Raw genomic sequence first — 27,184 nt, forward strand, 5'->3', positions numbered from 1 at the left:
TCTTTCTTAATACTCCACTAAAGATATTTAAACAAGTTTACAAGCAGCAAGAAGTTAAAAAGCTGTACCTCAAAATCAGTACTGACATGTTCCAATGTCGAGGGGAAATAAAGGTGGGGATGCTGATGCTGGGGATGAAGGTGGTGCTGCAGCCAATGGAAGGTTGTCCAGAGGCTGGATTTTTACACATTTAAAAATGTTGATGTACGGTAACAGCAGTGAAAGTGTGGGATCGTCTGGACTTGAGAACACGCTTGATGATGATAAAATCTAAAACATAGAAAGAATAAATTAGCATCATTGTCTTGTTTACATGTTTTGTACAGTGCATTGCATATAAACAGCTTTCGTGATGAATCACCTTGCTCAAGAGCACAACATAAAGAGTATTTATATACATGTTTTTAACTTGTCATAAGTAATGCTACGTAGAAAAACTATTATAACAACTGAAATAAAGTAGTTTAAATTCAGACATCCCAAAGGTTTCACAACACAAGAAAATATTAAATGAACAGTATGTTTTTAGTTTTAAATGCAAGAAAGATATTACTATGACGTGCACAAACAGAAAGGTTCAACAAACATGATGTTTATCACACACAGTATAATTAAAATATTTAATTCACACACATACCTTTTTGTTGAACTGCATGATTTCAGAGCTCGTGTAAATGTTTATTTACAGTAGGCACCGTGATATAGACAGCAGAAGATCCTGTCCTCGCATAAGTATTGTCTGGTGCACCTGTGCAGGTTCAACAAATATTTGAATACAAAAAATAAAAACTACAATAAAAACACTACGTACCACTTGTGGTGGACGGGAGAATGTTAGCACATTAGCTATCTAGTGTTTAACGCGAAACTCCTCCCGAAAATCACGTCGAGACAGCGATAATTGTAAGATTAAGATTTAATATACATATTAAAGCTCAGTTTATCTTTAAATTACCGTTTTCTTCCCGTGCAATACTCCGGAGTACTTGATACAGGCTGTACAGGAAGTTTAAACAAACTCTATCTGCGCCTGCGCACTTGATGCTGCCACGCCCACTAGATCCAGCGAGGGTGCCACGCCTCGCTAGAGCTCCAGCTCCGCCCATTTGGCTATGCAGCGGGCACCACTTGCAATAAACGAAAAACGAATTGACTGAAGTTCAAAGACACTCTTAATTTTTTGTTCAAAAAGGAATAACGATAAAATGATCGCCAAAAAACGAAAAACGGGACGTTTTTGATTGGTTTTTCGTTTTTTTGTTCTGGCACCGGGGACGGTTGTTTGGTGTTTCGTTTTGAAACGGGGAGCAGAGGAGCGGTATTTTCGTTTTTTAATTGCAGGCGAGTTGCGGATTATCCAGAGATCCCCTGACCCATTTCCCTTTTGTGTAATGTTGGACTTAAAGAAAGGTGTATATACGTCAGTTTCTCGTCATGCATCGCAAACAATGACAAGCGCCTCTTCAGACTATAAGCAGGTTTCATTAAAGCCCGGAACACAGCAGACGAAAGAGGTACATTATACTTTCTTGCATGTGCACATCTGCACCGCTTTGAATATTTACAGGCATGAGGGTTCATGAAGCGCACACACACAGAGCAGTTAGCACACGCGTGATCACTAAGTTTTCTTTCTTGTCTAAGTGAACATAAACAGCTGGATGTTTATCAGTACATTAAAGCAGAGCAGTTTTAAAGCTGTCTTGTGTCTTAAAGTGACAGTAACCTGGTGCTTTCTGTGTCAGAAATGTTTATTACACACCAAAAATTTAAATCACTCCTTACTCTTAACTGAACAAGCTTCTGCAGCTCCACATTTAAAATCCTACAGTGAGGACTGTGCAGTCTTTTATTTGTATTTTTTGCTTATGTTAAATCATAGATTCTAATAACTAATATATTTACATTTATTACAGATGCCTGAAAAGTAAAACAAGATGAGTATAATCTTATGATTAAAAGAAAAACTAAACATTTGCTTGTCAGATGCATTGTTGTAGTGACAGCCAAAATACATTGGCCTATATGTTATTTTAAATAAAACTTTCAAAAAAAAAAATTTAAATTGTATTTTTTTTTTATGTTCTTAGATTTAAAAAAAAGTTTATCTGCAGAATAGCAAAGTCCTGCAGACAACTTGGTACAATGTTTAAGAGGTTTTAAATAAACAGTAGCACAGCATCTTTCTTTGGTGCTATTAAAACCACCACAACAAACCTGGATGTACCTCTTTTATTATATACTAATGAATCGCACTTTAAATCGCGAATCGCAATTTTGATCAGAAAAATCGCAATTAGATTTTTTCTCCGAATCGTGCAGCCCTAGGAAATTTAGCATGTCACAGCAGCAAAAACAGTAAAAGTCAGCCAAACAGTTTAGAAATAAAACATAATAATACATCATAAGAAAGAACATTCATAACACACCATCTGTTGTATAGGACTCGATGTTGATAACCCAAAGGGATATCAACATCAAGTCCTATACAACAAATTTGTAATATTGGGACAATATATACAACCAGCCGTGTTCTTTAACTCTGGGGATTTTGCTGTGGGGTTCAGATAACCGAACATTAGAAATAAGCATAATAAGAAGCCACAGAAAACAAGCATAGAAAAGTGTATATAAATTCATAAAAGTTCAAATCAGAGCATTAAAAAAAGTGTAAATAATTTAGTTTTACTTCCCATTCAATCTGCAGGAAACATGGAAAATGGCGGGCGACCAGGCCAAACAGAAGACTGAAATGTGTGGGTGGAGTGTAATTACATCTCTAAGATTTGGGTTAAAACTGGCACTCTGTTAATTAACTCCAACTCTGAACAACAATTTACTCTAAATATGTTACATTTACTCTTTAGGTGTTGAATTAATCTCAGAAATGTTTACCAATGAAATGTTAACTCTACAATTTGCAGTCTCCAATTTTAAATAACATTTAAAGAGCACCTATTGTCCAGTTCACGTTTTTAAATTTCCTTTGGTGTGTATTAGTACATGCAGTGGTGGACAGTAACGAAGTAAATGTAATTTTTCACGTATCTGTACTTTACTCAAGTACTTTTATTTTGGGAGACTTTTACTTTTGCTTTACTACATTTTAAAGTCAAATATCTTACTTTTAAGTCTGCTACATTTTGAAAAATCTGTCAATCCATTTCATAAAAAAACTTAACTGGACAAACTAAGATAAATGCGTGACACGTCAAGCCACCAATCAGGGTACAGTATGTGCTTTGTTTTGAACTTGTTTTTGGTTGCCCTGCAATGTTATACACAGTTAAGCGACACGTCAGTCCTATACGGGGAGGCTGCAGACCTGGAGCAAGGCAGATTTACGGCCTCAGGGAGATATACGGCCCAGGCAGTTTTACGCTACTGTTGTTCCTGCTGCGTCCAGTAGGGGGAGAACAACATACGTATGTACGGCAAAACAACAACACATTTAAATAAACAGTCAAATTTGACCATATTGTCCATTGAAATGGATTTATTTAGGATTTAAGTGAATTTAAAAATAAAAAAATTACATTGACATATAAGATTAATGACCAAATAGTAAAATAAATGTAGATATCAGGGTTTGGAGTGAGATTACAATTCTCAAGTTTTTGCTAACAGTTTAATTTTACCTAATGTTTTGTAAACAGATAATGAGAAAAAGAATACTATGGAAGTCAATGGGGCGTATTGAAGTTGGTTACAAACATTCCTCAAAATAACTTCCTTCGTGTTCTTCAGAACAAAGAAATTTATACAGGCTTGTAACAACATTAGAGTGAGAACATGATGACAGAATTTTTATTTTTGGGTGAACTATCCCTTTAAATTGCCTTGCTCTAGGCCAGGTGTCTCCAACCTTTTTGTGAGCAAGGGCTACACAATGGATAAAACTATTTGGAGGGCTACTTTTTGATATAGTCTACTCAAAACGTTTTTCTTACTTGTCGATTTTATTTTATTTTACTTGTCGATATGTTTTAGTATTCTTTACAATGTAAACATATGTTAACCAAGCCAAGCTTATATAAAAAATATGAAATAAATCAATATTACAATTGAGACAGACTCTGTGCGGCCTACCTAGTGCTTATATTGACAAGAAGTGAAAGTCAATAGAACGTTCAATTGCAACACCAGCGCCCAGCAGCATCCCTACAAATCCGCCATTTTGGAATGAAAGCGACTCGGGAGTCAACTAGAAGTAATGGCATTACTTTGTACATTAAAAGATCAAATTCAAACTGAATGATGATAACACAGAATAACATACAAACAGACCAGTGATCATTAATCCCTTTTTACAACTTATTTTCAGATATTTAGACAAGTCTTCCACTTTTATATAGGCTAAACATACAAACATACCGACACAAACTCATCCACACAAAATATTTTGGCTCCCTATACATACACGGATATAGGGGATAAATATGTACAAAATATATTTCATACCTAGTTGTATGAAAGTTGGTAACTAATAATAATAGTAAATGTGTAAAGTAGCATAAAATAGAATTACATAGCAAAGCAAGAAAAAAACTACCTCAAATGTGTATCTATTTAATGATTGGATTCCACAACTGATAACAACACAACACATACATACAAGACAATACAGCATTTCGTGTAGGTGTAGCAGCAAGTGAACAAAATTTTTATTTAAGAAACTTACTATTGCGCTTCTGATTTGGCTGTGAGATTCGCTGAGACTGAATTGAGAATGAATTGGCTGTGAGAATTTTCATTCCAAAATGGCGGCCGCGCTACTTTTTTGTTGCCAAAAAAGAAAGAGAGTTTCCCCTCTTGTGCTTCTATACTCTTTGCTCTAGGTCTGCTGCAGCCTTCTACTTCTCCGTCAGTGCTGCATGATCAGCGTATTTTTGGAGAGTGAAACTATAAACAAAGGAGGAAATAACGGTCTCGCCACAACACCCAATGCCTTTTCACGACTTTTTTTAAGTCGTTGAAAAGAAGAACGAGTCCTTTGTGTATTCTCTGCCTGCCTTGAATCTGTGTCTTTTTTTTTTACAAGAATTCTTATTCAAATCTAAGGTAAGCAATTTTCATTATTTTGCTAAAATATATACAACGTTATCATTAATGAACAACGCGACAGCAAGTTAGCAAGAGCTATTTTAGTTGTATAGTTAGCTGTTTCACTAAAGTTCATTGTATTTAATACTCAATGCTCTGATATTGTGAAATGACAATTCATCGCTATCAACACTGTTGTAAAATATAAATTACATTTTGAAGTGTATGATGCTTAAACCATAGACTGTAACAAAAACAGGCTTAAACAGGCGAAATATATCCAGCTGCAGCGCCACGATCCACAGGGCGGAAGTCGAACCATATATGGTTTGGCGGAACCGCTCTTACTAGAGTCGTGAAAACCAAAATTTCTTTGCGTAATTTTTAATTGTCTCATGGATTTTGATATAAATACTAAACATTTAAATTAAATGTATGGTAGTTAAAAACAATACATGGAAATTCACTAAAATATATAGCCAAATATAAATATTTCTTATTAACATACATTTGAATGTAGATAATTAAATAATGGCACTACATACCTTTTCATTTGATATAAAGAAATTACAAAATAAACATTGACACAGAGCATAATTTTTAAATGTCCAATACACTTTATACCACATAAAATTATATTCTGTAAGGCTTATTTTTTGTCAAAGAAAAGGAGATTTCTAGATATTAATTTAATGTTTTTAATCTTTTCGTTTGCAGAGAAAGCATGGTAGCCAACATTAAAAGGGATGTTGTGTAAGAGCATCAAGGAAAAGAAACCTGAAAGTGAAGAGGCCCCATCAACCTCCAGATTTTAAAAGAAAACTCCTGTGAACCCGTGCTTAATTCAAGTTTTTATTACACTTAAACTGTTAAACTATTTAACAAATAAATCTTGAAATGAGACTTACTGCTCTCAAATCCTGTTATTTCATTTGGTGCTAAAGGACATTTTTTGGCTTTAAGGTTTTAGGCTTATAAACATTTTAATAGACATCCGTGTTTGATTAATATCCAGTTCTATTAATAGATTGGTGAGCCAAGAAAGTTTTTTTTTTTTTTTACATAATTTGAGTTTCGTGACTAAAGTGACATAATAAATCACAGTACTTTTGTACCTTTAGTACATTTTAAGGGCTAAAAGCTTAAGCAAGTACTTACCCTGGGTATCTTCACTTTTACTCAAGTACATGATTTGTGTACTTGGTCCATAGTTAACGATATGCAAAAGGTACATATAAACAATGATGTAAGTTATTGTCTCCAACGTAAATCTCTTTTCTTGGACTACAACAAACACACGGATTGTAGGCAACAGTTTACTTCCTGGGCGGGTTGACATGGACAATACCGACATTATCATAATTCCTTCTGCTTGGACTCACAGTTTGTAAGTTAACTCCTGTCCGCATTGCATTGTGAGCGAATCTTTCAAACATGGAAAGGAGCGTCACATTTCCGGCTGACGTCAGAGGTGTTCAGGCCAATGACAACGTACAGATTAGCCGGTCAATCAGAAACACAGAGCGTTTCAAATCAGTCCGTTTAAGGAAGAGAGTGAAATCTGCTACAAAAATGTATGGTATGTGGAAAATAATGTGTTTTTAACCATAAACCACGCGGACACATTGTATTATACCAAATAATAACTTTGTTTTTTAGCAATGAAATAGGTGCACTTTAACTTTATTGTTATTAGTACAAGTACAGAGTTAATGAAATGCAGTTATCGTCTAATCAGAAGTGCAAATAACAATTTACTCTCTTTCTTAGATGCTGGTAGGACTTCTTTATCACGTGTAATGAGACAAAGTAGGCGGTCTACAAGCCTTCGCTGTAAGTATTAATTCACAATGGCTCCTAATTGTCGTTTTGCATATGTCTAATTTTCTGTTTACATACATCTAATTGTCTGTTTACATACGTCTGAGCAGACTGATGTCCAATATAAAATAATGTTTTTTTTTTGTTTAAATGCATACATTTTATATGTTCTCATATACATATTTTCAGAACAAAATTGGTTACACGGGTAAAACAGGAGGATCTATACTGTCAGGAATTATTAACGTCAATAAAAAAGTGTATTTTGCGTAAACGTGTAAATGTATTCATTTAATTACAGTTTTAGCCAATGTATTAATTTTAATTCATTTAACTTCAGTTATGATTTTGTTTTCTGAATGCAATCTTGAATAAATCAATCGGAACTCAAATGTAAGTGTGGGAAATGTAAACTAGGAAATGATTTAATATGAATGCAGCAATCACAAAATATTGGGTGTTTGATTTATTCATTCTAAAAGTTCAAACGACACCATAATCCACTGTGTAAATCACATGAGATTAGATTAAATGTAACTTTATTGTTATTGTACAAGTACAGAGCTAATAACATGCAGTAGCTATCTAACCAGACGTGCAAATAGCATTTCCTCTTTTTATTAGATTCTGGAGCTTCTTCAAAAAGTCAGAGCTCTTCAATATGTGCAATGTTGGAAGAGCTGGACATATCCATTGACAGTAAGTATAGATTCACAATGGCATTAATATATATATCTGTATCCATTATTGGAGATCTTGAGTTACCAACCAAAACAATTCAATGACTATTTATTATCCCTGATCAAATCACATTTCTGTGGCACAATTTCTCATAAAATGAAGCCTTTAACATACTGTAGTGTGGACCTATATAAACACTGAGCAGTATTTATTTAAAACTGAGCAGTATTAATTTTGCTGTGTGCCCATTCTGCTCTAAAACCTTAATAGTAAAACCGTAAGTTTAATTCACAATGGCTTTGCAATGGCAATAATACAGGTCATGTCCTGTTCTCATGCAGTTCCCCTATTTAGGATTAAAGATGACTTTTTGTCTTCTTTGTGGTTTCATTTGTGTTGATTAAAAGTTTGTGTTCAACATTTGTGTTGATTGAAAAACTTTGTTACACACTATCAAGTTTGCATGTACTTTTATGAATACATTACACATACACAGCTACAGTAATATAAACTGACATAAAATATAGAATGCATTAATGGCTATTCTTGTCATACTGTCTGTGAAATAGTAATCTCTCTTTCTCTTTAGGACCTGCTGGTTTGAGAAGGTATACTGAAACAAAAAGAAGAGGATACCACTCACACCATAACCTGACTGTCAGTAAGTTCAAATTTATGATGGCTTTATAATTACTACAACATTGGCAGATTTTAAAACTAACAAGGAATGCTTTGTGCTTTCATAGTAATTCATGTATTCATAGTAATTTGTTTGCGTTGATGATGAGTTCCTTTAATGTATTTGTACTTAAACAACCCATATTATGCTCATTTTCAAGTTCATAATTAAATTTTTTGGATTTATATCATAACATTTAAAAAAACATGATTTTTCTCAAACTTTAAATTAACGCTTTTTACATTCTGCCTGAAATGCACTCTTTAACATGCCAACAATGGTTCATTTAACTGGAAAGTGAGACTTCAGAGCAGCCATGTTGAGCGTTGCAATGCCCCCCCTTTTCATAGTAATAGCAGTAATCAATCTTGTTATATCCAGAATCTTGGGTATAGATTTTTAAATCCTAATTGTTTATTTTCAGACACCTGCGCACATAGTCAAATATTTAAACAACATTGCCACCTTGGAGTAAAAAATGTAAAAAATATAATATTAAAAAAGCACCATCAGTTATGTAAAAGTTAACCAATTTGTTAATTTTCTTCCTTCAAAGTACAAATGATAACTTTCCCAAAACTAGACACTGTTCATATCTGTTTGCAAACCATATTTGCCATAATGTTTAAATTGACTATATGTTTTCTGTTTTCTGTAGATCAAAAATCTGTGATTCTACAGTATAAGAAGTCTATCAATTTTAACTGCCAATATGTGACAGAGTGTGACCCTTTACGTGATGAACGTGTGCTACTGGTCAAACGTTATGTTGAACCAGTGATCATTCAAAGGAGTACAGAGCGGAGTAGGATACACTTTTACAAACACGTGATGTCTGATTACTTTAGAACAAAGCCATTACCTCAGGTTTTTAAGAATCACAACATTAGGATGAACAACCTCTTCAGTCATGATCAGTCAATGTCTAGTCATTGCTCATTCAATGATGAAGAAATACCAAAAACTGTGATTCTCAGTGGAGACTCTGGAAGTGGAAAATCCTTCATGTTGCAGAAGATCATGTTGGACTGGGCATCTGGAAAATTTTACCATTATTTCTTTGACGTTGTCTTTCTTCTAAAGTGTGAAGAACTGAAGTGTGTCTCTGAGGATATGAGCCTGACTGAGCTCTTAAGCTGGAGTTGTGGTTTAACGTCAGATCAGATCTCACAGATGTTACAGTGCTCACCACAGAGCTTGCTCCTTATTGATGGGCTTGATGAGCTTATGTTTCATCCACACATTAGAGATAGATCACAACCTGCTGATCCATATCAAAGAGCCCCACCTGTGGAAATTCTTAGAAACCTTCTGAATGGACACATCCTGCCCACTTCCTTCCTTCTGGTCACCACTAGAACTGCAGCTACTCATACAGTAAAGAATCTCCTCAAGGGACCACAGCGTTTCATTGAGATCATTGGCTTCTCTGAAAGCGGAGTGGAAGAGTACTTCAGGAAGATTTTTCAGGATGAGTCACTCTTCAAGAAAGCATATGAGTGTGTGAAGGCAAATGAATACCTTCAGATTGCCTGCTCGGTACCTTTGATGTGTTGGATTGTTTGTTTCTGTCTGAAATATTTACCAAATGGTGAGAATGTGATGGGAGAACTAGAGACGACCACCTCCATATATGCACACTTTGTGTCTGTTCTAGTGGAGCATCATTGTGAGAAACCGTTTGTTCCCAAACTGCTGAAAAAATACGGTCAGCTGGCAGAGAAATGCATGTTGAATCAGGAATCTCTGTTTGATGAAAGGACTATGTCTGAAACAGGATTAGATGTTGATGGTAGTTTGTTTCTGCACAAAGAACTTTTGAACAAAGAAGGTGTCCATAAAATGTTGGTCTTTAAGTTTATGCACCTTTGCTTTCAGGAGCTCTTTTGTGCTCTTCATTATATCCTAATTAATGAAGCAGACAAGAAACATCACCCCTTTTTTGAGAGAGATGAATTATTTTATCCAGCTATACTGTTCCTCTGTGGTCTTTCAAATAATCAGATGAGCAGCTCTTTAGAGCTCTTTCAACCTAACTTGACTTTTCCTCAGTCCATAAGAGAAGACCTAAAGAACATAATCCTTCATGTTCTAAGGAAAAATTTGTATCTTACAAGGATATTTGCACTCCGCTGTCTCTTTGAGCTCCATGATGATGAGTTTGTAAGGAAGGCTCTGGAGGCTTACAGATCCATGGACTTCTCTTACGCATCCCTGAAGATGACTGACTGTTGGGTGCTTTTGTACTGTCTTCAGTGTTGTACACAGATCACAGAACTGAACATCACACACTGTGATTTAACAGCCGACAAACTCCGGATTCTTCAGCCAGCACTCTGTGTGTGTGAGAGTATGAGGTCAGTACATGTGTGAGAGTCTGAGGACTGTACGCGTGCGAGAGTGCGAGGTCTGTACGCGTGCGAGGTCTGTACGCGTGCGAGGTCTGTACGCGTGCGAGGTCTGTACGCGTGGTCCGAGGTCTGTACGCGTGAGTCCGAGGTCTGTACGCGAGTGCGAGGTCTGTACGCGTGCGAGAGTGCGAGGTCTGTACGCGTGCGAGAGTGCGAGGTCTGTACGCGTGCGAGAGTGCGAGGTCTGTACGCGTGCGAGAGTCCGAGGTCTGTACGCGTGCGAGAGTGCGAGGTCTGTACGCGTGCGAGAGTGCGAGGTCTGTACGCGTGCGAGAGTCCGAGGTCTGTACGCGTGCGAGAGTGCGAGTTCTGTACGCGTGCGAGAGTGCGAGGTCTGTGCGCGTGCGAGAGTGCGAGGTCTGTGCGCGTGCGAGAGTCCGATGTCTGTACGCGTGCGAGAGTCCGAGGTCTGTACGCGTGCGAGAGTCCGAGGTCTGTACGCGTGCGAGAGTCCGTGGTCTGTACGCGTGAGTGTCTGTGAGAGTGTTTATAATTTTTATTACTTAAAATAATCAAAAGTTCAGTTCAATGGTAATGATTCTTATTTTTGACTCAAGGTTGACAATGGATCACCTGTCTGATATTGGAGATTTTATCAAAGCACTCAGTGAATCAAAAACCTTGAGAGAACTAAAGTAATTCACACACATATTGCTATGTTTTGTGTGGATGCAGTCTGTGGATCAACAATTATATTTGACATGTTAATTCTTATCTTTGTTTCTTATATTTGCCAGTATTGTAGAAGAAAGTGACAAACATAACACTCTCTTCTCAACTCCCAGTGTGTCCATTTTGAATGGAGAAATGAGGTATTGATTTTAATATTTTGTGTTTTCAGTATTTATATGGCACACTAAGCATAAAGAATAATTGATGACGGGCCATTGAATTATAAGAACATAATATACACCCAAGGTGGTAATGTGGCACCACGCGAAGCCCCAAACATATCAACACCTGAAGCAATAAAGCTCTTCTGATTTGATTGTGTTTTGTATATAATTTTTGACAGAGGTGGCATTTAGCGACTTTTGTATCTGAACTTTTTATATGTAACCTGCATATTTTAGACTGGATGTGAAGTACAATTGGAGGTTTGCATCTCTCTCAAGAGTCTGTTTCACTTGTCTACACTCAGCGATAAGCAGCTCTGACTGGATAATCATCTTCCAGAGATTCCAGAAACTTTCTCAATATCAACAAAATTCACAGGAGTGTAATGAGCATGTAGATGCTCTGTTCTCTGTCCTGCTCTCTCTTTGTGGTTTAAAGACGTTGGAGCTGATGATACTCTGTCTGAATAAAACCTGGTCTCTCAGGATTCTCTCAATCATCCAAACCTGTAGCAGTCTGAAGGACATCTGGTAAAAAATGGCTGGTTTTAGTCAATGTTAAGAGAATATGGTAGAGGCAGTAAATTAAATAGATTTTTTTTGTGTTTGTATAGTATCAGTGTCACAGGTTTGGTGCTGGAAGCGGGACTCGCATTACTACAAGAATCACTGACAGATCCACACTGCACTGTGACTATTGAAGGGTGCGTACAGCTCAATAGCCATACATTTTATTTAACGTTTGAGGATTCTAAGTACATCTGACATGTTTTCTTGTTGATGAGCATTTTTTATCAGGCTCTTATGATTAGGTTTAGTAATTTCACTAATATGAATGTATTTCCCTGCAAAACCTTTTTTGGCAAAAAAAAAAAAACACTTCTTAGTAAAGATATAGTAAAGAGTTACAAAACACTAAAGATCCAACTAGAAACATTGCAATTAATACTAGTTAGAATGCAAAACAAGAAACTGAACTACATTTTGATTCTAAGAAAGCATCAGTTTTACAAACAAATGAGAATCCTAATCTGGAAATGATAAAAATTATGCTGCATAAAAATGCTGAACATTTTCATGGCTGAAAAAATGCTTAATGTAAATGAATTAAATTAAATAAATAATGAATTAAATTAAATAACTAGTTAAAAATAATTGTTTTTGCATGAAAGTTGTTTTAAAACAAGCTAGAATGCAGGTTAAATATTTGGTTACACTAACTCGTTGTGGTGATCTTATTGCTTAATAAAAGCCCAAATTTCTTCATATTATGATTGATGTTTTTTGATCTGACGTGTTTTGCATTTCTGGTATCTGTTCAAAGGAAAAAGTGCAATAAACCCACTAAACCGTGCACTGAGGATTGGCATTTGACTTGGAGTCACAGCTGTAATGAAGAAGTTAAGATTCACTTCAAACCAAATGTTCTGGAAGAACTGAAAGCGTAAGATCATTTTTTTTTTATTTTGCATGTTTTATTATATACACTGGAATCAAAGGAATATTCCACTTTTATAAGAAAATCCTGATAATTTACTTACCCCCATGTCATCCAAGTTGTTTATGTCTTTATTTGATCAGTTGAGAATTTTTCTCAATAGACTTTATTGGACCCCAACAGTTCACAGTTCCAATGCAGTTAATAAACCAATGAGAGTCTCAGCTCTCGTCCCCTTTAAAAGACAGTTGCGCTGGCGCTATGTCTAATCCCTATTTAGATGACGGACTTTAAACTAAGCGGAGGAAGAAGACCACCAGTTTAAGATTAATGTTAAATAATTGTGTTGTTTTTCACTTGTATTGAAATTGTTATTTGTTAGATTAAAACCTTTAAAACGCATTTTCTTTTAGTTATGGAAATAAAAATAGCAGGCTTTTAATTGCTTTAAATGTATGGCTATCCAATATCATCAAAAAATTATTTACAAGTATGTAAGAAAAGGTTTGTACTCTAAAAATACTTTATTTATTTACTTACCAGGCTGCAGATGAAGCTGCTCTTTACCCCTTCTAACATCTCATAATCGGTCCTCATTAATGTCCAAGAGATTTAATAATAATCTTTTATATTTGAATGCTTTACTTTTTCATATTTAAAAGTTTTTTTGTACTGCTGCGCATCCATGTGTGTGATAAGCAAAACCGCGTTGTCGTCCCGTTTATAGGCGCATAAGCATATTACTAATGCGCTCTTTAAATAACAAAAAACACTATTGCGCCATAGACTTTAGACCAGGTTTTACTTGGTCAATGGCGTAGTCTATTTTAGTTGCCTCAAAATAGCAACGTGCCAACAATGCGCCTGAACACACGATCAGAAAAATGGGCGCAAATGCATTTGCTATTTAAGCAATGTGGCACTAAACTTGACCTTTTGATGTGATTACTTAATACGTCAGGTCGCGCTGGCGCGTCACACAGCTAGTGCAAGATGAAAAGTTGTGGTTAAAACGTGCATACTTTTTATTTTTCTTGCCGAAAATGACTGTCGTTTTGCTAGATACCGGTAAGACCCTTATGCCTTGTTTGGGATTATTTAGAGCTCTTTGAAGCTGTGTTTAAACTGCAATTTTAAACTGCATGGAAAATGTAAACTTTTGAGGTCCAATAAAGTCTATTAAATTGGATAAAATCCTGAAATGCTTTCCTAAAAAAACTTTATTTCTTCTCGACTGAACAAAGAAAAATAAAAACATCTTGGGTTTTTATGAAAGTGAAGTATTCATTTAACATCTTTCTGCATTTTGTGTCTGTATATATTGCATGATATCAGTGTAATATATCTAATAAAAATTGAGGGGTTCTTTTATAATCCTTGCAATCACTAGTCCATCACCATGATTTTGCATTTTGAATTATCACATCAAAAACGAGTGATGAAAATGCCAAGTTTCTAAAAAAATCCCTTAATTCGCAAACATGTTTTTACGCTCACTTGAAGTGTTTTTTTACATATGCGAAAAAGACTAAATGGGAATAATGGTAGATAGAAACGCATTTGCCAAATAAATTCCAATAGTAGTGAACATTAAACCCACTGGAATGACTGTCTAGCTGTTTCCACTGTCATTGTCTTTACCATATATGGGGCTTGACCTCATTTTAATGCCCTTGCTGCTAGTGCCTGCATCAAAAATGCAGCTTGTGTAATTAACCATAAATAGAACTTATTAACTAAAATAACCCCTCTCAAAAAGGTAAATTAGTAGTCACCCCTATCTCAAAAGTAATGAATTTTATAAATATCCATTATTTCATATTGATTTATCTCTGTCCAACAGGCTAAAGGTTTCTGACTCTGAATCTTCTGAATTGAGTCTAGAATTCTCTGAACTGAATCTCGATTCACATCCTGTCTGTGAATCTTGTGTTGACATAGTTGATTCTGATCAGTGGGTTCAGGTTAATCCATCAGTCTGTAAAGATGAAGGAGAGTCAAAGTTCAGGATCAGCACTGAGCCGGGTCATTACGAGTGCACCAAAACCAGAATGCGATGGGTTTGTGATTGTGATGTGACTCTTCAGTATCATACAGTGGACGGACGTTCCCTCATTGCAGAGCTGGAGAGACTTCAGTATGAGCGAATCGGTCCTGTGATTGATGTGACGGTGATCTCTGGGAAACTCAAGGAGGCGCATCTCCCTCATTACGCCTGTTTAGCAGAGTCTGACCCCTCGCTCAAAGATGCTGTGAAGGTCCTCAGCCAAAAAGATGAAGGGGTAGTTTTACATCCTGTTGAGCTGACCCGCTTTCATGCCAAAATAGTCCAACCGTCATTTTCCATCACAACTCTGATTATAAGTTGGTTAATGCAATGGGAGGAACACTGTGATCTTCTTCTCTACATGCGATGTAAAAGTCCTCTCATACTTCATGTCTACTTCTTTCCATTGAATGATACTTGTTCAAAAGAAAAGGTTGAGCAGAATGAAAAATCAAGCCTTCAGATCAGCCATCCCAGACCTAACAGGCCTTTTCGGATGAAAACACCTCACCTTCTCGAGGTTCTTGATGCTTCTGTACATCCCATCGAGGGAATTTCATTTCGGAGAGACATCCACCCAAACTTCTTCAAGGTTAAGCAGGATCGAGATGGTGATGTAGAAATGACTCTTATTAGAGAAGAGGATCGCACTACTGTGTGGAAAGCAACAATTTGGAAAAATGAACTTCCAAGGCAAATTAAAAATGAGCCACAGCGACATTGTGACATTGATACAGATCAGTTTGTTCTTAACCACTGGTCAAATCTTGTTCAAGGAGTTAAATGTGTGAAGAGTATTGCAGATAAACTGCGTGAACAGAAAATAATTAAAGATGAACTGTACTCACAAATCACACATATGAATTTAACTAGTCAGGATAGCATGAGAAAGATCTGTTCTGTTGTGGATTCAGGTAGTAGGCTTGTCAAAGACAAATTCATTTCCATTCTTCAGGAAGAGGAGCCTGACCTTTATAAAGAACTGATGTCCTGATTCAACGCCTTGAATTGAATATAAAGCAGATTCTTTAATAAATGAGAAAACATATTATAAAGTCTTGTAAAATATTTTTTCCTTTTATATTTTAACATTGAGACATTTCAAAAAGTTAAACGGTTGTATTATAGTTCCAAATTTCATACAAAACTAATGTGTTCTAAATCATGATTGCTTTACAAAAGAAAGATAAAAAGATAGGAAACAGACTCTCTAAATAGTTACTATATATTATTATACTGTATTGAATAGAAAAAAATCATGTTGTCATCTTAATTGTAAAACTCTGAGTTGGAAAAATACACGAAAACATTTTATGGTCTGATCAAGTCTTGTCGGTGTCTGTACATATTGTCCTGAATAGTTTTTTCTTTTCAGCATGGTTGTAAATTAATTTTGTGACATTACAAAAAGAGTTTTCATAGTTACAAACCTTATATTAAAATAAAATGTTAAAATTAAATAAAAAACAAGCAATTTTGTATCATACATTTGTGGTTATTGTAGTGTTCATAAATACAAAATGGCAGCACATCCTAAACACAGAACCAAAAAATAAATGCAACACTTTTGTTTTTGCCTCCATTTTTCATGAGCTGAACTCAAAGAAGACTTTTTCTATTTACACAAAAGGCCTTTTTCTCGCAAATATTGTTTACAAATCTTTCTAAATCTGTTAGTGAGCACTTCTCATTTGCCGAGATAATCCATCCACCACAACAGGCTGTCATATATGCCGATCCACAGCATCCCAAACATGCTCAATGGTTGACATGTACGGTGAGTATGCTGGCCATGCAAAAACTGGGATGTTTTCGGCTTCCAGGAATTGTGTCAAGATCTTTGCAACATGGGGCCGTGCATTATCATACTACAACATGAGGTGATGGTCGTGGATGAATGGCACAACAATGGGCCTCAGGATTTAGTCACGGTATCTCTGTGCATTCAAAATGCCATCAATAAAATGCACATGTGTTTGTTGTCCATAACATATGCCTGCCTATACCATAACGCCACCATCGGCCACTCGAACCCAGATCATCAAGCAAACCACTCACCCTCACAACGCTATACACGTTGTCTGTCATCTGCCCTGTATAGTGAAAACCGTGAGGAGAACACCTCTCCAAAGTGCCAGATGCCATCGCCTGTGAACATTTGCCCACTCAAGTTGGTTACAATGATGAACTGCTGTCTGGTCGAGACCTCGATGAGGACGAAGAGTATGCAGATGAGCTTCCCTGAGACGGTCACTGACAGTTTGTGCATAAATTCTTTGGTTATGGAAACCGGTTGTTGCAACAGCTGCCCGGGTGGCTGGTCGGACAATCTTGGAGGTGTAGATGCTGGATGTGTAGGTCTGGTTACACATGGTTTGGAGACAGCTTATAGTAGAGACATGAACATTCAATTAACAGGCAACAGCTCTGGTGGACATTCCTGCTGTCAGCATACCAATTGCACACTCCCTCAAAACTTGCTACAATGTAGCATTGTGATGTGGGATAAAACTAGGGTGACCATACGTGCCATTCTTCCCGGACACGTCCTGGCCAGGATTTCAAGTGCGTCTTCCGGAAGGCGGATTGTCGACCGCATAGGTCATAGAGGATTATTATTATTATTACAGAAAAGCAACCGTTACATTTTAAGGTAAGAATAAAACTACGATTGTATGTCTTATGTTTTTAACTGAATGGGTTATGCAGTCAACAAACATGAGAACCGAAATCTTGGCCAGGACGCGTCCGGGAAGAATGGCACGTATGGTCACCCTAGATAAAACTGTACATTTTAGAGTGGCCTTAATTGTGGCCAGCCTAGGACTACCTTTACACGTGGGCGGCTATTTTCATAAACGGCCCTTTCAACCTCTCGGGTTTCAAAAATAACTTTGTGCACACATGTCAGTTTTCCAAAAAGTGTTAATTGACACGTACCCATGTATATATGCCGTCAAAAGCATGCCAAACCTCTAGGTGGCGGTGTAACGCCCACGTAAGCAAATCAGAATCCTTAAAACAGCAACAAATCACTTCCTGGTCACACTTTTAGTGTAGATGCCAGCTCTGGTGCATACTGTGACATTGGCTGCCTAAACATCGTTTGTCTCAGTTTACATGCAACCGTGCAAACAAAGATTTTTCAAATCTCCACTCTGGACTGATTTTTTAGAAAGAATTGGTTTCAGAGGCGAGATCTCCGTTTGCGTGTAAAGGAAGGGCGCAAACGAATAATAATGTCTCAGTTGTTCAAAATAACCATGTAAATGTAAACAGGGCCTAAGGCACAGCTGTGCAATAATGATTCTGTCTAATCTGCATCTTGACATGCTACACCTATGAGGTGGATGGATTATCTCGGCAAAGAAAAAGTGCTCACTAACACAGATTTAGACAGATTTGTAAACAATATTTGAGAGAAATAGGTCTTTGAGTATAAGAGCTGAACCCATTTAGGAGGACAATGTGACGCTCTGCTATTAGGCCTACAGCACATGCAAAAAACCTTTACTACTACGGTGTATATCCCTGTCGTGCGTAAACACGCCCAACCATTCAAACTTTCGTTTTCAAAGGCGGAAGTCCTTTAGATCTTTACGTGAAACTGTTCAAACATATCCATTGTATGTTACATGAAGTATATGCACTAAACATTTCTGGACTGTATAATTATATTTCGAAGCTCGTACTTGAAAAATGAGCGAGGACAAGCCAGAGGCGCAGGAGCAGGACTCTTACAAAGGTACAGCATCTTTGATCCAGGTTGATGCAATGTTAAAAGTTCAAATATTTGCAAGAGTCATTGATATTAAAACTTTTAAATGATATCAATTCTTTCTAAAGGTATACCGAAATTTAATTTACAATTATTTATGTTGAGCCCTAAATGAAAGTTTAATGAAAGTACAATAAAAGTTTACATCTACGATACTTTTAACTTCAAAGGTACCCTGACTTTGAAGACTTGGATGCTATAATACTTTATATTTGCCTTTAAGTACAAAAAATTAATAATAGAAACACATTAAATATTTTCATTATTTCAAAAAAAAACAAACAAAAAAAAAACATGTAGCCTAATACTCATTTTAACCTATGGAGGATGCCATTATGTTTCATTTTCTGAAATTTTTGATGTGAAATGGTTGTTGTGAAATATTACTACAGTTTACTATTGTAAATACTATGGCATCTTATATAGTAATATATAGTTTTTCATATGATAATTTTTTTATTTCCCACTCACACATTCTTACCTCTCAGATCGTCTTTATTTTGATCTTTTATTAGTATGTATTATTCTTCACGTATGTTACTCTCAGTGAAAGGGCTGAGCAGAAGACCTGATGCTGTATTTTTAATAAAATTACTTGTTTATCATGTTACCTAGCTGTAAGGTTAATAGAACGGGTTTAATTGCAACCATTTGACATCATTATGTATAGTGATACTAAACATGGCAGCCTCTGATAATTTTCTTTAAGTTTATAAAACCTGTGACATTTATACTGTTTTATTTTCACATTCTTTCCCAATCCCAGTGTATATCAGACTAAAATGCATGTTTCCGTGAGCTGCCTTAATTCAAAAACATCTTTCACTGACGTATTTTAACATATATCAGTGTCATCTGTCTCAATTTGCACACCTGTACCCTAATGTTTTTTGTAGTTCTTAAATGTTCTACTATAACTAAGGCCTGGTCCTGAATTAATTAAAAACCTGTCAGGGAACAAACCCCTTTGGATAATTTTATTTTTTCCAGAGGCTCAGTTTCTACAAGAAAACTATGCAAAGCTTGTTGCAGGGGTTGAGGTAGTGATTTAAAAAATAAGATACATGAAGAAACTTACTCAGAGATCACAGCAGAAAAGACCAGTGAAGGGAAAATGAGGAAGCTTTTAATATCAGTCCGCAAAGGAGGAGACAAAGTTATAAAAGCCTTTTATAATGCACTACATGAACATGAAAAGAGCCTGTTCGAAGAGCTGGGTAAAAGAGTCTACAGTAAGTTTTAATAGTAAAGTTTTGTATGAGCTCAGTATTCAATACAGAGAGCATGACCTGTCCTATGGTTGTTATTTACAGTCCCTAGAAAACGCAAGCTTTCTGATACCGAATGCCAAGTACAAGCCAAAAATAAAAGTGAGTACACTCTCTTTTCATTTGTCTCAATGGTTAGCATCTTACTGGGGGTTACAAATAATCATGTATTACTACTGTACAGGATCTGGTAAAGCCATGGACTGATCAGAAAATGATCAAATAGCTTTCTAAACGTTAATAGTATGCTAAAGATGACTGTTCTTTCCAGTTGCTAGGGTTATTCATTCCATTTGTGGTTAAAGTTTTTAATTAATTCCTGCCTAGTCAATTCCATTCCAATCATTACTTTATGTTTAAGCATTCATGTATACATATCAATAGAATATGTACTGTATGTCACTATGCCATAATTAAATACTGTTTATGTGTTTTCCGAAGAACCTAATACTGAAAAGATCCCCACTGCACCCAAGAAAGCATTGAAGCCCGCTGCCACCAAGAAAGCATTGAAGCCCACTGCCCCCAAGAAAGCACTGAAGCCCGCTGCCCCCAAGAAAGCACTGAAGCCCGCTGCCCCAAAGAAAGCACTGAAGCCCGCTGCCCCCAAGAAAGCACTGAAGCCCGCTGCCCCCAAGAAAGCATTGAAGCCCACTGCCCCCAAGAAAGCACTGAAGCCCGCTGCCCCCAAGAAAGCACTGAAGCCCGCTGCCCCCAAGAAAGCACTGAAGCCCGCTGCCCCCAAGAAAGCACTGAAGCCCGCTGCCCCCAAGAAAGCATTGAAGCCCGCTGCCCCCAAGAAAGCACTGAAGCCCGCTGCCCCCAAGAAAGCACTGAAGCCCGCTGTCCCCAAGAAAGCACTGAAGCCCGGTGCCCCCAAGAAAGCATTGAAGCCCGCTGCCCCCAAGAAAGCACTGAAGCCCGCTGCCCCCAAGAAAGCACTGAAGCCCGCTGCCCCCAAGAAAGCATTGAAGCCTGCTGCCCCCCAGAAAGCATTGAAGCCCACTGCCCCCAAGAAAGCACTGAAGCCCGCTGCCCCCAAGAAAGCATTGAAGCCCGCTGCCCCCAAGAAAGCACTGAAGCCCGCTGCCCCCAAAAAAGCACTGAAGCCCGCTGCCACCAAGAAAGCACTGAAGCCCGCTGCCCCCAAGAAAGCACTGAAGCCCGCTGCCCCCAAGAAAGCACTGAAGCCCGCTGCCCCCAAGATAGCACTGAAGCCCGCTGCCCCCAAGAAAGCACTGAAGCCCGCTGCCCCCAAGAAAGCATTGAAGCCCGCTGCCCCCAAGAAAGCACTGAAGCCCGCTGCCCCCAATAAAGCACTGAAGCCCGCTGCCCCCAAGAAAGCATTGAAGCCCGCTGCACCCAAGAAAGCATTGAAGCCCGCTGCCCCCAAGAAAGCACTGAAGCCCGCTGCCCCCAAGAAAGCATTGAAGCCCGCTGCACCCAAGAAAGCACTGAAGCCCGCTGCCCCCAATAAAGCACTGAAGCCCGCTGCCCCCAAGAAAGCATTGAAGCCCGCTGCACCCAAGAAAGCATTGAAGCCCGCTGCCCCCAAGAAAGCACTGAAGCCCGCTGCCCCCAAGAAAGCATTGAAGCCCGCTGCCCCCAAGAAAGCATTGAAGCCCACTGCCCCCAAGAAAGCATTGAAGCCCACTCCCCCCAAGAAAGCAAAGAAGCCTGCTGGACCCAAGAAACTGAGTTGCGACTTTGATAAAGTTAAATTTTTTGGTGAAAATTGGCATAACTTTATTAAAAGGGTAACAAAAGTAAAGGCTATTGCAGATGAACTGCTTCAGAAGAACATAATTTATGAGGAAATATATTCTGAAATCACACATTTAACCAATGAGGAAGGCATGAGAAAGATATGTGGCTTAGTTCGTAAAAGTAGTGATGCTGTGAAGGAAGCTTTCATCTCTATTTTGCTGAAAGAGGAACCCAGTCTTTTTTAATAATCTGCAGTCATTCTTACACGAGTAGTACAAAAAAAAAAAAAACATTTTGCATTTGGCATTGCACTGTTGTGAGTTTTGGAACAAAACAACTAATTCAAAAAAGTATATGCTACGGCCACATGTATTTAAGTAAATTACTGTACATGACTCAAAATTATGCTTATGTTGGATTTTGCATTTATTCCTCAAATGTGCCTGCAGGGTACTGTAAGGTGGGCTAGATTAACCAATACCAATTTAGGAATGGCTTCAAGGAAGCTTAATTAAAGTCCGAAACGTGTTGACAATAAATATATGTATAAACATTTAGGGGGTGTGCACACCAAAGCTTTTACGCCCGCGGCCGGCACATGTTTTCAATTGTTTCCAATGGAAGCTCAGCGTTTTTCAAAAAAGCAAGCAGCTAGCGGTTTTCTTCCATGCTGAAAACCGGCGCTCTGTGTTTTTTCCACGTCAGCGCTGAGCACTGAGATTTGAAAAACATTCAACTTTGGGTGAAAAGCTCCGCTCGTTAATGTCAGTTGTCACACGGCCGTCCAATCAAAGTGGAGGAGGGAAAGACATTACCACAGCAACCAACCGGCTCACAGCTAAAGTATCACAGCTACCCAGTGGTGTAGTGGTGCCTAGAGAAGTGGGTATACTCTTAATTTTGCCCCCATTTTTTTTTAAAGCGTCCCAGCAATAGATAAATGCCCTTTGTTATAAACGGCATGTAAATATTCTTGCAAGTAGATCACCACAAATGGGCTAGTAGTATTTTCACATTGTCACTTTTTTCTGATGCTTGACTTCTTAGAGTAAGGATCATTATGAAATTAAAGCCACAAAGAGGTGCAGATTTTTCAGAAAATAGGCTCACAGACTATAGGAATAGACAACTAATTATAAATTGTGAGTATACTTTTTTTAGTCTGTTCACATAGTCTGGTCTAGTAGTTTCTCTTGTAAACTATCTTTTGGAACAGCTGATTTGCAACAGATAGTGTAGGCCAGAGTATGCCAACATTATATATTTAGGGGGACATTTTGCAAATATTACAGGTAAAGCATTGTGTTTTAAGAGATTAGTTCATTGTAATTAGTTTATTCGTTTTTTTTAACAAACTTTAATATACTGTATATTTTGTAATGTCATGGTGTAAAATGTTGTTTGTTCTGAACAAAAAAAGTTTCAGTAGTTCGCTTCATCTTTACTATTAATGATGGTATGCGTGAACCAGGTAGTGATTGACAGTTCTCTAATCCAATTGCGTTGGGCATTGTCAGATTGACGGCAACCTAGCCCAATGGCGTTCAAAAATTGAATTGAAAATTGAATTGAATTTAGGGGAATCATATTTAAAAAAATATCCGGTGCCTTGGTCCTCCTCGCATAAGTAACTCATTTTACTGAGTGTTTCAGGGTATATTTGCGTTTATTCACATCATGCGATTGGATTAGCTACAAGAGAAGTGGAAATACAGCGTATACCTGCATATACCCTCACTAAATCTCTGTTTAGAAGTGGGTATACGCAAATCCGACTGAAAAAGAAGTGGGTATACGCCGTGTATACCCTGGACTACAGCACTGCAGCTACCAAAGCACCCAGCTGAAAAACAGCTGTCATTTGGTGTCCTCCAGGCGTTTTCAACCGTGTTTGGTGTGCATGCCCCCTTATGGTAACAATTTACAATAGTTAATTACATTAGTTAACATAAATTAAAACTGAACAATACTTCTCGGAAAGCTTAATTTCTTTCTTTTTAATGCATTTCCAAATGTCCATGGTGAAATTAGTTAATGCAATATACAACCTTGAAATTATGAAATGTTCGTAGCCTTTGTGTTTGCTTTTAGTAATACAAGATATTTTACGTAATGGTGGGGGACAGTGTTGCCAGATAGCGTTGATAGTTTCCAGCGCAAAAACAGTCCAAACACAACATTTCAGTTTAATTTGATCACTTAACGTAGTTATTTAAACTGCCACAATTAATGCACTATAATATAGCTAGCGATTAAACACCAGGGGCCCGTACCATGAAAATGGTTAAACAAACTCAGGGTTACAGGATTAGTTTCAGGTTGACAAAACCAAGCCAATGTGCAGGCCTTGTTGGTAAAAGCTATTTTCATGGTACCCAAAACCCAGGATTTGCACAAACTAATCCTAAACAAAGCTGGCTAACCAACTAAACCAGCTTCATGGTATAGGCCCCAGCAGCTAGAGAACCACAATAGCAAAATGACAACATAACTCGTTTACACAGGGCTCTCAAGTTTTACCAAAAGTTTGGAGTGAGATTATCTGTCAGGAGAGGGGGTATTTGCAGCAGCGTACCCCTCGGCCCCACCCAATTCTCAAGTTTTTGCTAACAGTTTAATTGTATCAATTGTTTTGTAAACAAACAACCGTTAATGAGCCCCATTCACTTCCATAGTATTATTTTTCCTATACTATGGAAGTGAATGGGGCTCATTAAAGGTCTGATTAAAAAATTCCTCAAAATATCTTAATTCCTGAAAATGATGACAGAATTTATATTTTTGGGTGAACTATCCCTTTAAAGTGCTCTATTTTCACACACTAGTTTTGTACATAATATACCAAAAATTCTTTAGTACTTACAGTGGTGGACAGTAACGAAGTAAATGTAATTCGTTACTGTACTTAAGTAGTTTTTTCGCGTATCTGTACTTTACTCAAGTACTTTTATTTTGGGAGACTTTTACTTTTACTTTACTTCATTTTAAAGTCAAATATCTTACTTTTTACTCCACTACATTTTAAAAAATCGGTCGTTCCTTTTTATTTATCAGTGGATAAAAAACGTAACTGGGCAAAATTAAAGCTGCACAAAAAAACTAAGATGCACACGTGATGCGTCAAACCACCAATCAGGGTACAGCATGCGCTTAGTTTCAAACTTGTTTTGGTTGCCGCGCTGTTTCACGTAAGCTACGCGAGTCACGCGAGTGCAGCAGCCAGCCAATGCATCGTTTGGAGAATGAAACTGCTTTCAAAAACAACGGAGGAGATAACTGACCCGTCACAACAACAATGGCCTTATTTACGCGCGTTTTTTAAAGTCCTTGAATAAAAGAACGAGTCCTTCGTGTCTTCTCTGCCTGCCTTGAAACTGTGCTATTTCGTTTTAAAAGAATACTCTTTCAAATCTAAGGGAACGCGTAGAGGTAAGCCATTTTTATTCTGGTTATATTTTTAAATGAGCAATCTTAACAGTAGCTTGCAGAAAACTGTTAATTGTGTTGCTAAAATATATACGACGTTATCATGAATGAACTTTAAGCTATGCAGACTGAAGCTATTTTTAGCCGTATAGTTAACTGTTAGCTGTTTCACTTAAGTTCATTGTATTTGAAGCTCAGTGCTCTGTTATTTTGAAATGACAATTAATCACTATCAACATTGTTGTAAAATATAAATGACATTTTGACTATGCAGTGTATGATGCTTAAACAGGCAGGTGGATTAGAGTGCTCCCTATTAACTGAGATTGTTATTAATATTTTCATATAATAGTTTTGCTTCCAAAATATATAAATACATTTAATTATGTATTACAATATACATATGACATGCTAAAGCACATGAAACGTTTCTGAAATTATATTCTGTAAGGCTTGTTTTATTTGTCAAAGAAAGGGAGACTGATTTCTAGATAACGTTATGTATTTAATGTTTTGAAAACTATTGTGAACCTGTGCTTAAGTCAAGTTTTTATTACACTTAAACTGTTAAATTATTTAACAAATAAATCTTGAAATGAGAATTACTGCTCTTAAATCCTGTTATTTCATTTGATGCTCAAGGAAATTTTTTGTTTTTAAGGTTTTAGGATTATGATAATTTTAATAGACATCAGTGTCTGATTTATTAATGTCCTTCTATTAATTGATTGGTTAGCCAAGAGAGTTACAGTATTTCACATTATTTGAGTTTTGTGACAAAAATGATACGGCCATAATAAATCACAGTACTTTTGTACTTAAGTACATTTTGAGGCAGATACTTTTGTACTTTTACTCAAGTAAAAATTTTAAGCAAGTACTTCTACTTTCACTTGAGTGATATTTTACCCTGGGTATTTTACTTTTACTCAAGTACACGATTTGTGTAATTCGTCCACCACTGAGTACTTAAGATAATCTTAAAATACATACAATCTCTGTAGTATTACAAAAATGTACCACTTGTAGTAAACTCCTTTGTATGAAAGATGGGTTCAAATTTACATTATAGAGTTTTTTGTAAATTGAAGCTTTAAAAATGTTAAATGAAAAAATAAGAATTACAATTCATGTTCTGGATTTAATAATCTTGTAAAATATATAAAAGTTCATAAATAGTAAAATACTTTCTGTTTGTTATGTTAAAGAAATGTGTTTTATAAATAATTAACTTTGAAACTTGTTTTACTTTTATACTTTTGCACCACTTCTGCAAATGCTTTGGAAATACAAATGTAGTTTTTGTCATGCCAATAAAGCACACTAAAATTGAAAATGAGATCCATATCTATATAAAATATAGTATGGTATTCTTCATATGGGTGCTTTTATGTTATTTAGAATGATAAATAAGTGGTTAACGTGTTGGCACGTACGTCCCCTGTGGGAATATACTATTGATCCCTGATAACTGATCCTAAATCAGCGCTGTCCCATCATCCGGGTGGCTGTTTCTCAATCCGAAGGCTGCAACCTCAGTAGGATACTGCATGCATTAAGACTATCTTATTTCAGAATATTAACAATTTTAAAGTTGACTATTATTCTTAATTAATCGTAAATTCTTGTAATATGCTTATGACTTGCAAATGTAATACTCATAGCTGCCAACTCTCACGCATTCACCGTGAGACTCACGCAATTGACCCCATTCTCACGCTCTCACGCCACACATCCATTTTTTCACGCAGGCTCGTGCCCACCATTGAGATTCCCATTGAGTTTAATAAAAGACATTAAATAATTGCCTAATATACCTAACTGTAAATACTGTAAAACGCCTATCTCTATCTGGCGTGCCTCAAACAGCATAAAACGCTCGTCAAAGTCAAAATGATGCGAAGGCCAATCAAATCAAAGAAGGTGAAGTTACTGTTTACAGATGCCGAAGCGCCAGCTACAAACCAAAGAGAGCGAGTGCGCGGCTTTGCTGCAAAGAGTCAAAGAGCATTTCACTTTATGTGGCGCTGCGCAGGAAGTTCGGCAGCG

At 37.0% G+C, this 27,184-nt stretch overlaps 2 protein-coding genes and 1 long non-coding RNA gene across 4 annotated transcripts; 2 read left to right on the plus strand and 1 right to left on the minus strand.

Moving 5' to 3' along the window:
* Window positions 1-49: 49 nt before the first annotated feature.
* LOC141366131 (uncharacterized) lies at window positions 50-1,170 on the minus strand. Its single transcript, XR_012371195.1, has 3 exons — window positions 956-1,170; window positions 638-748; window positions 50-270 (listed from the first exon to the last, which is right to left on the minus strand). It is a non-coding gene; the product is annotated as an uncharacterized lncRNA (long non-coding RNA).
* A 3,600-nt stretch (window positions 1,171-4,770) lies between these two features.
* Window positions 4,771-16,064, plus strand: LOC129443052 (NACHT, LRR and PYD domains-containing protein 1 homolog). Of its 2 annotated transcripts, XM_073856469.1 has the most exons (12): window positions 4,771-5,061; window positions 5,761-6,622; window positions 6,814-6,876; window positions 7,489-7,563; window positions 8,135-8,206; window positions 8,883-10,581; window positions 11,193-11,270; window positions 11,373-11,447; window positions 11,709-12,002; window positions 12,086-12,175; window positions 12,796-12,915; window positions 14,753-16,064. In XM_073856469.1, the coding sequence occupies exons 2-12, from the start codon at window positions 6,478-6,480 to the stop codon at window positions 15,948-15,950; spliced, it is 3,909 nt and encodes a 1,302-aa protein (XP_073712570.1). In that variant the 5' UTR covers window positions 4,771-5,061; window positions 5,761-6,477; the 3' UTR covers window positions 15,951-16,064. The 2 variants fall into 2 exon arrangements, with proteins under 2 accessions (XP_073712570.1, XP_055059415.2); XM_055203440.2 differs by lacking the exon at window positions 4,771-5,061 and having other exon boundaries at window positions 6,485-6,876; window positions 8,135-8,202.
* A 4,912-nt stretch (window positions 16,065-20,976) lies between these two features.
* LOC141351475 (uncharacterized) lies at window positions 20,977-21,954 on the plus strand (the record flags this gene model as incomplete). Its single annotated transcript, XM_073858358.1, has 1 exon — window positions 20,977-21,954. A coding segment is annotated over one exon (978 nt), but the record flags the coding sequence as incomplete, so codon positions are not given.
* Between the last annotated feature and the right edge of the window lie 5,230 nt (window positions 21,955-27,184).

The sequence above is a fragment of the Misgurnus anguillicaudatus genome, chromosome 2 (assembly GCF_027580225.2).
Source record: "Misgurnus anguillicaudatus chromosome 2, ASM2758022v2, whole genome shotgun sequence".
Lineage (NCBI taxonomy): Eukaryota > Metazoa > Chordata > Actinopteri > Cypriniformes > Cobitidae > Misgurnus > Misgurnus anguillicaudatus.

Excerpts from the sequence above, each read along its gene's own strand:
- LOC129443052 (XM_073856469.1), top strand. The coding sequence starts at position 6,478 with ATGGAAAGGAGCGTCACATTTCCGGCTGACGTCAGAGGTGTTCAGGCC. Across the intron at positions 7,564-8,134 it reads GCTGGACATATCCATTGACA|GACCTGCTGGTTTGAGAAGG; the intron begins GTAAGTATAGAT and ends CTTTCTCTTTAG. Across the intron at positions 8,207-8,882 it reads ACACCATAACCTGACTGTCA|ATCAAAAATCTGTGATTCTA; the intron begins GTAAGTTCAAAT and ends TGTTTTCTGTAG.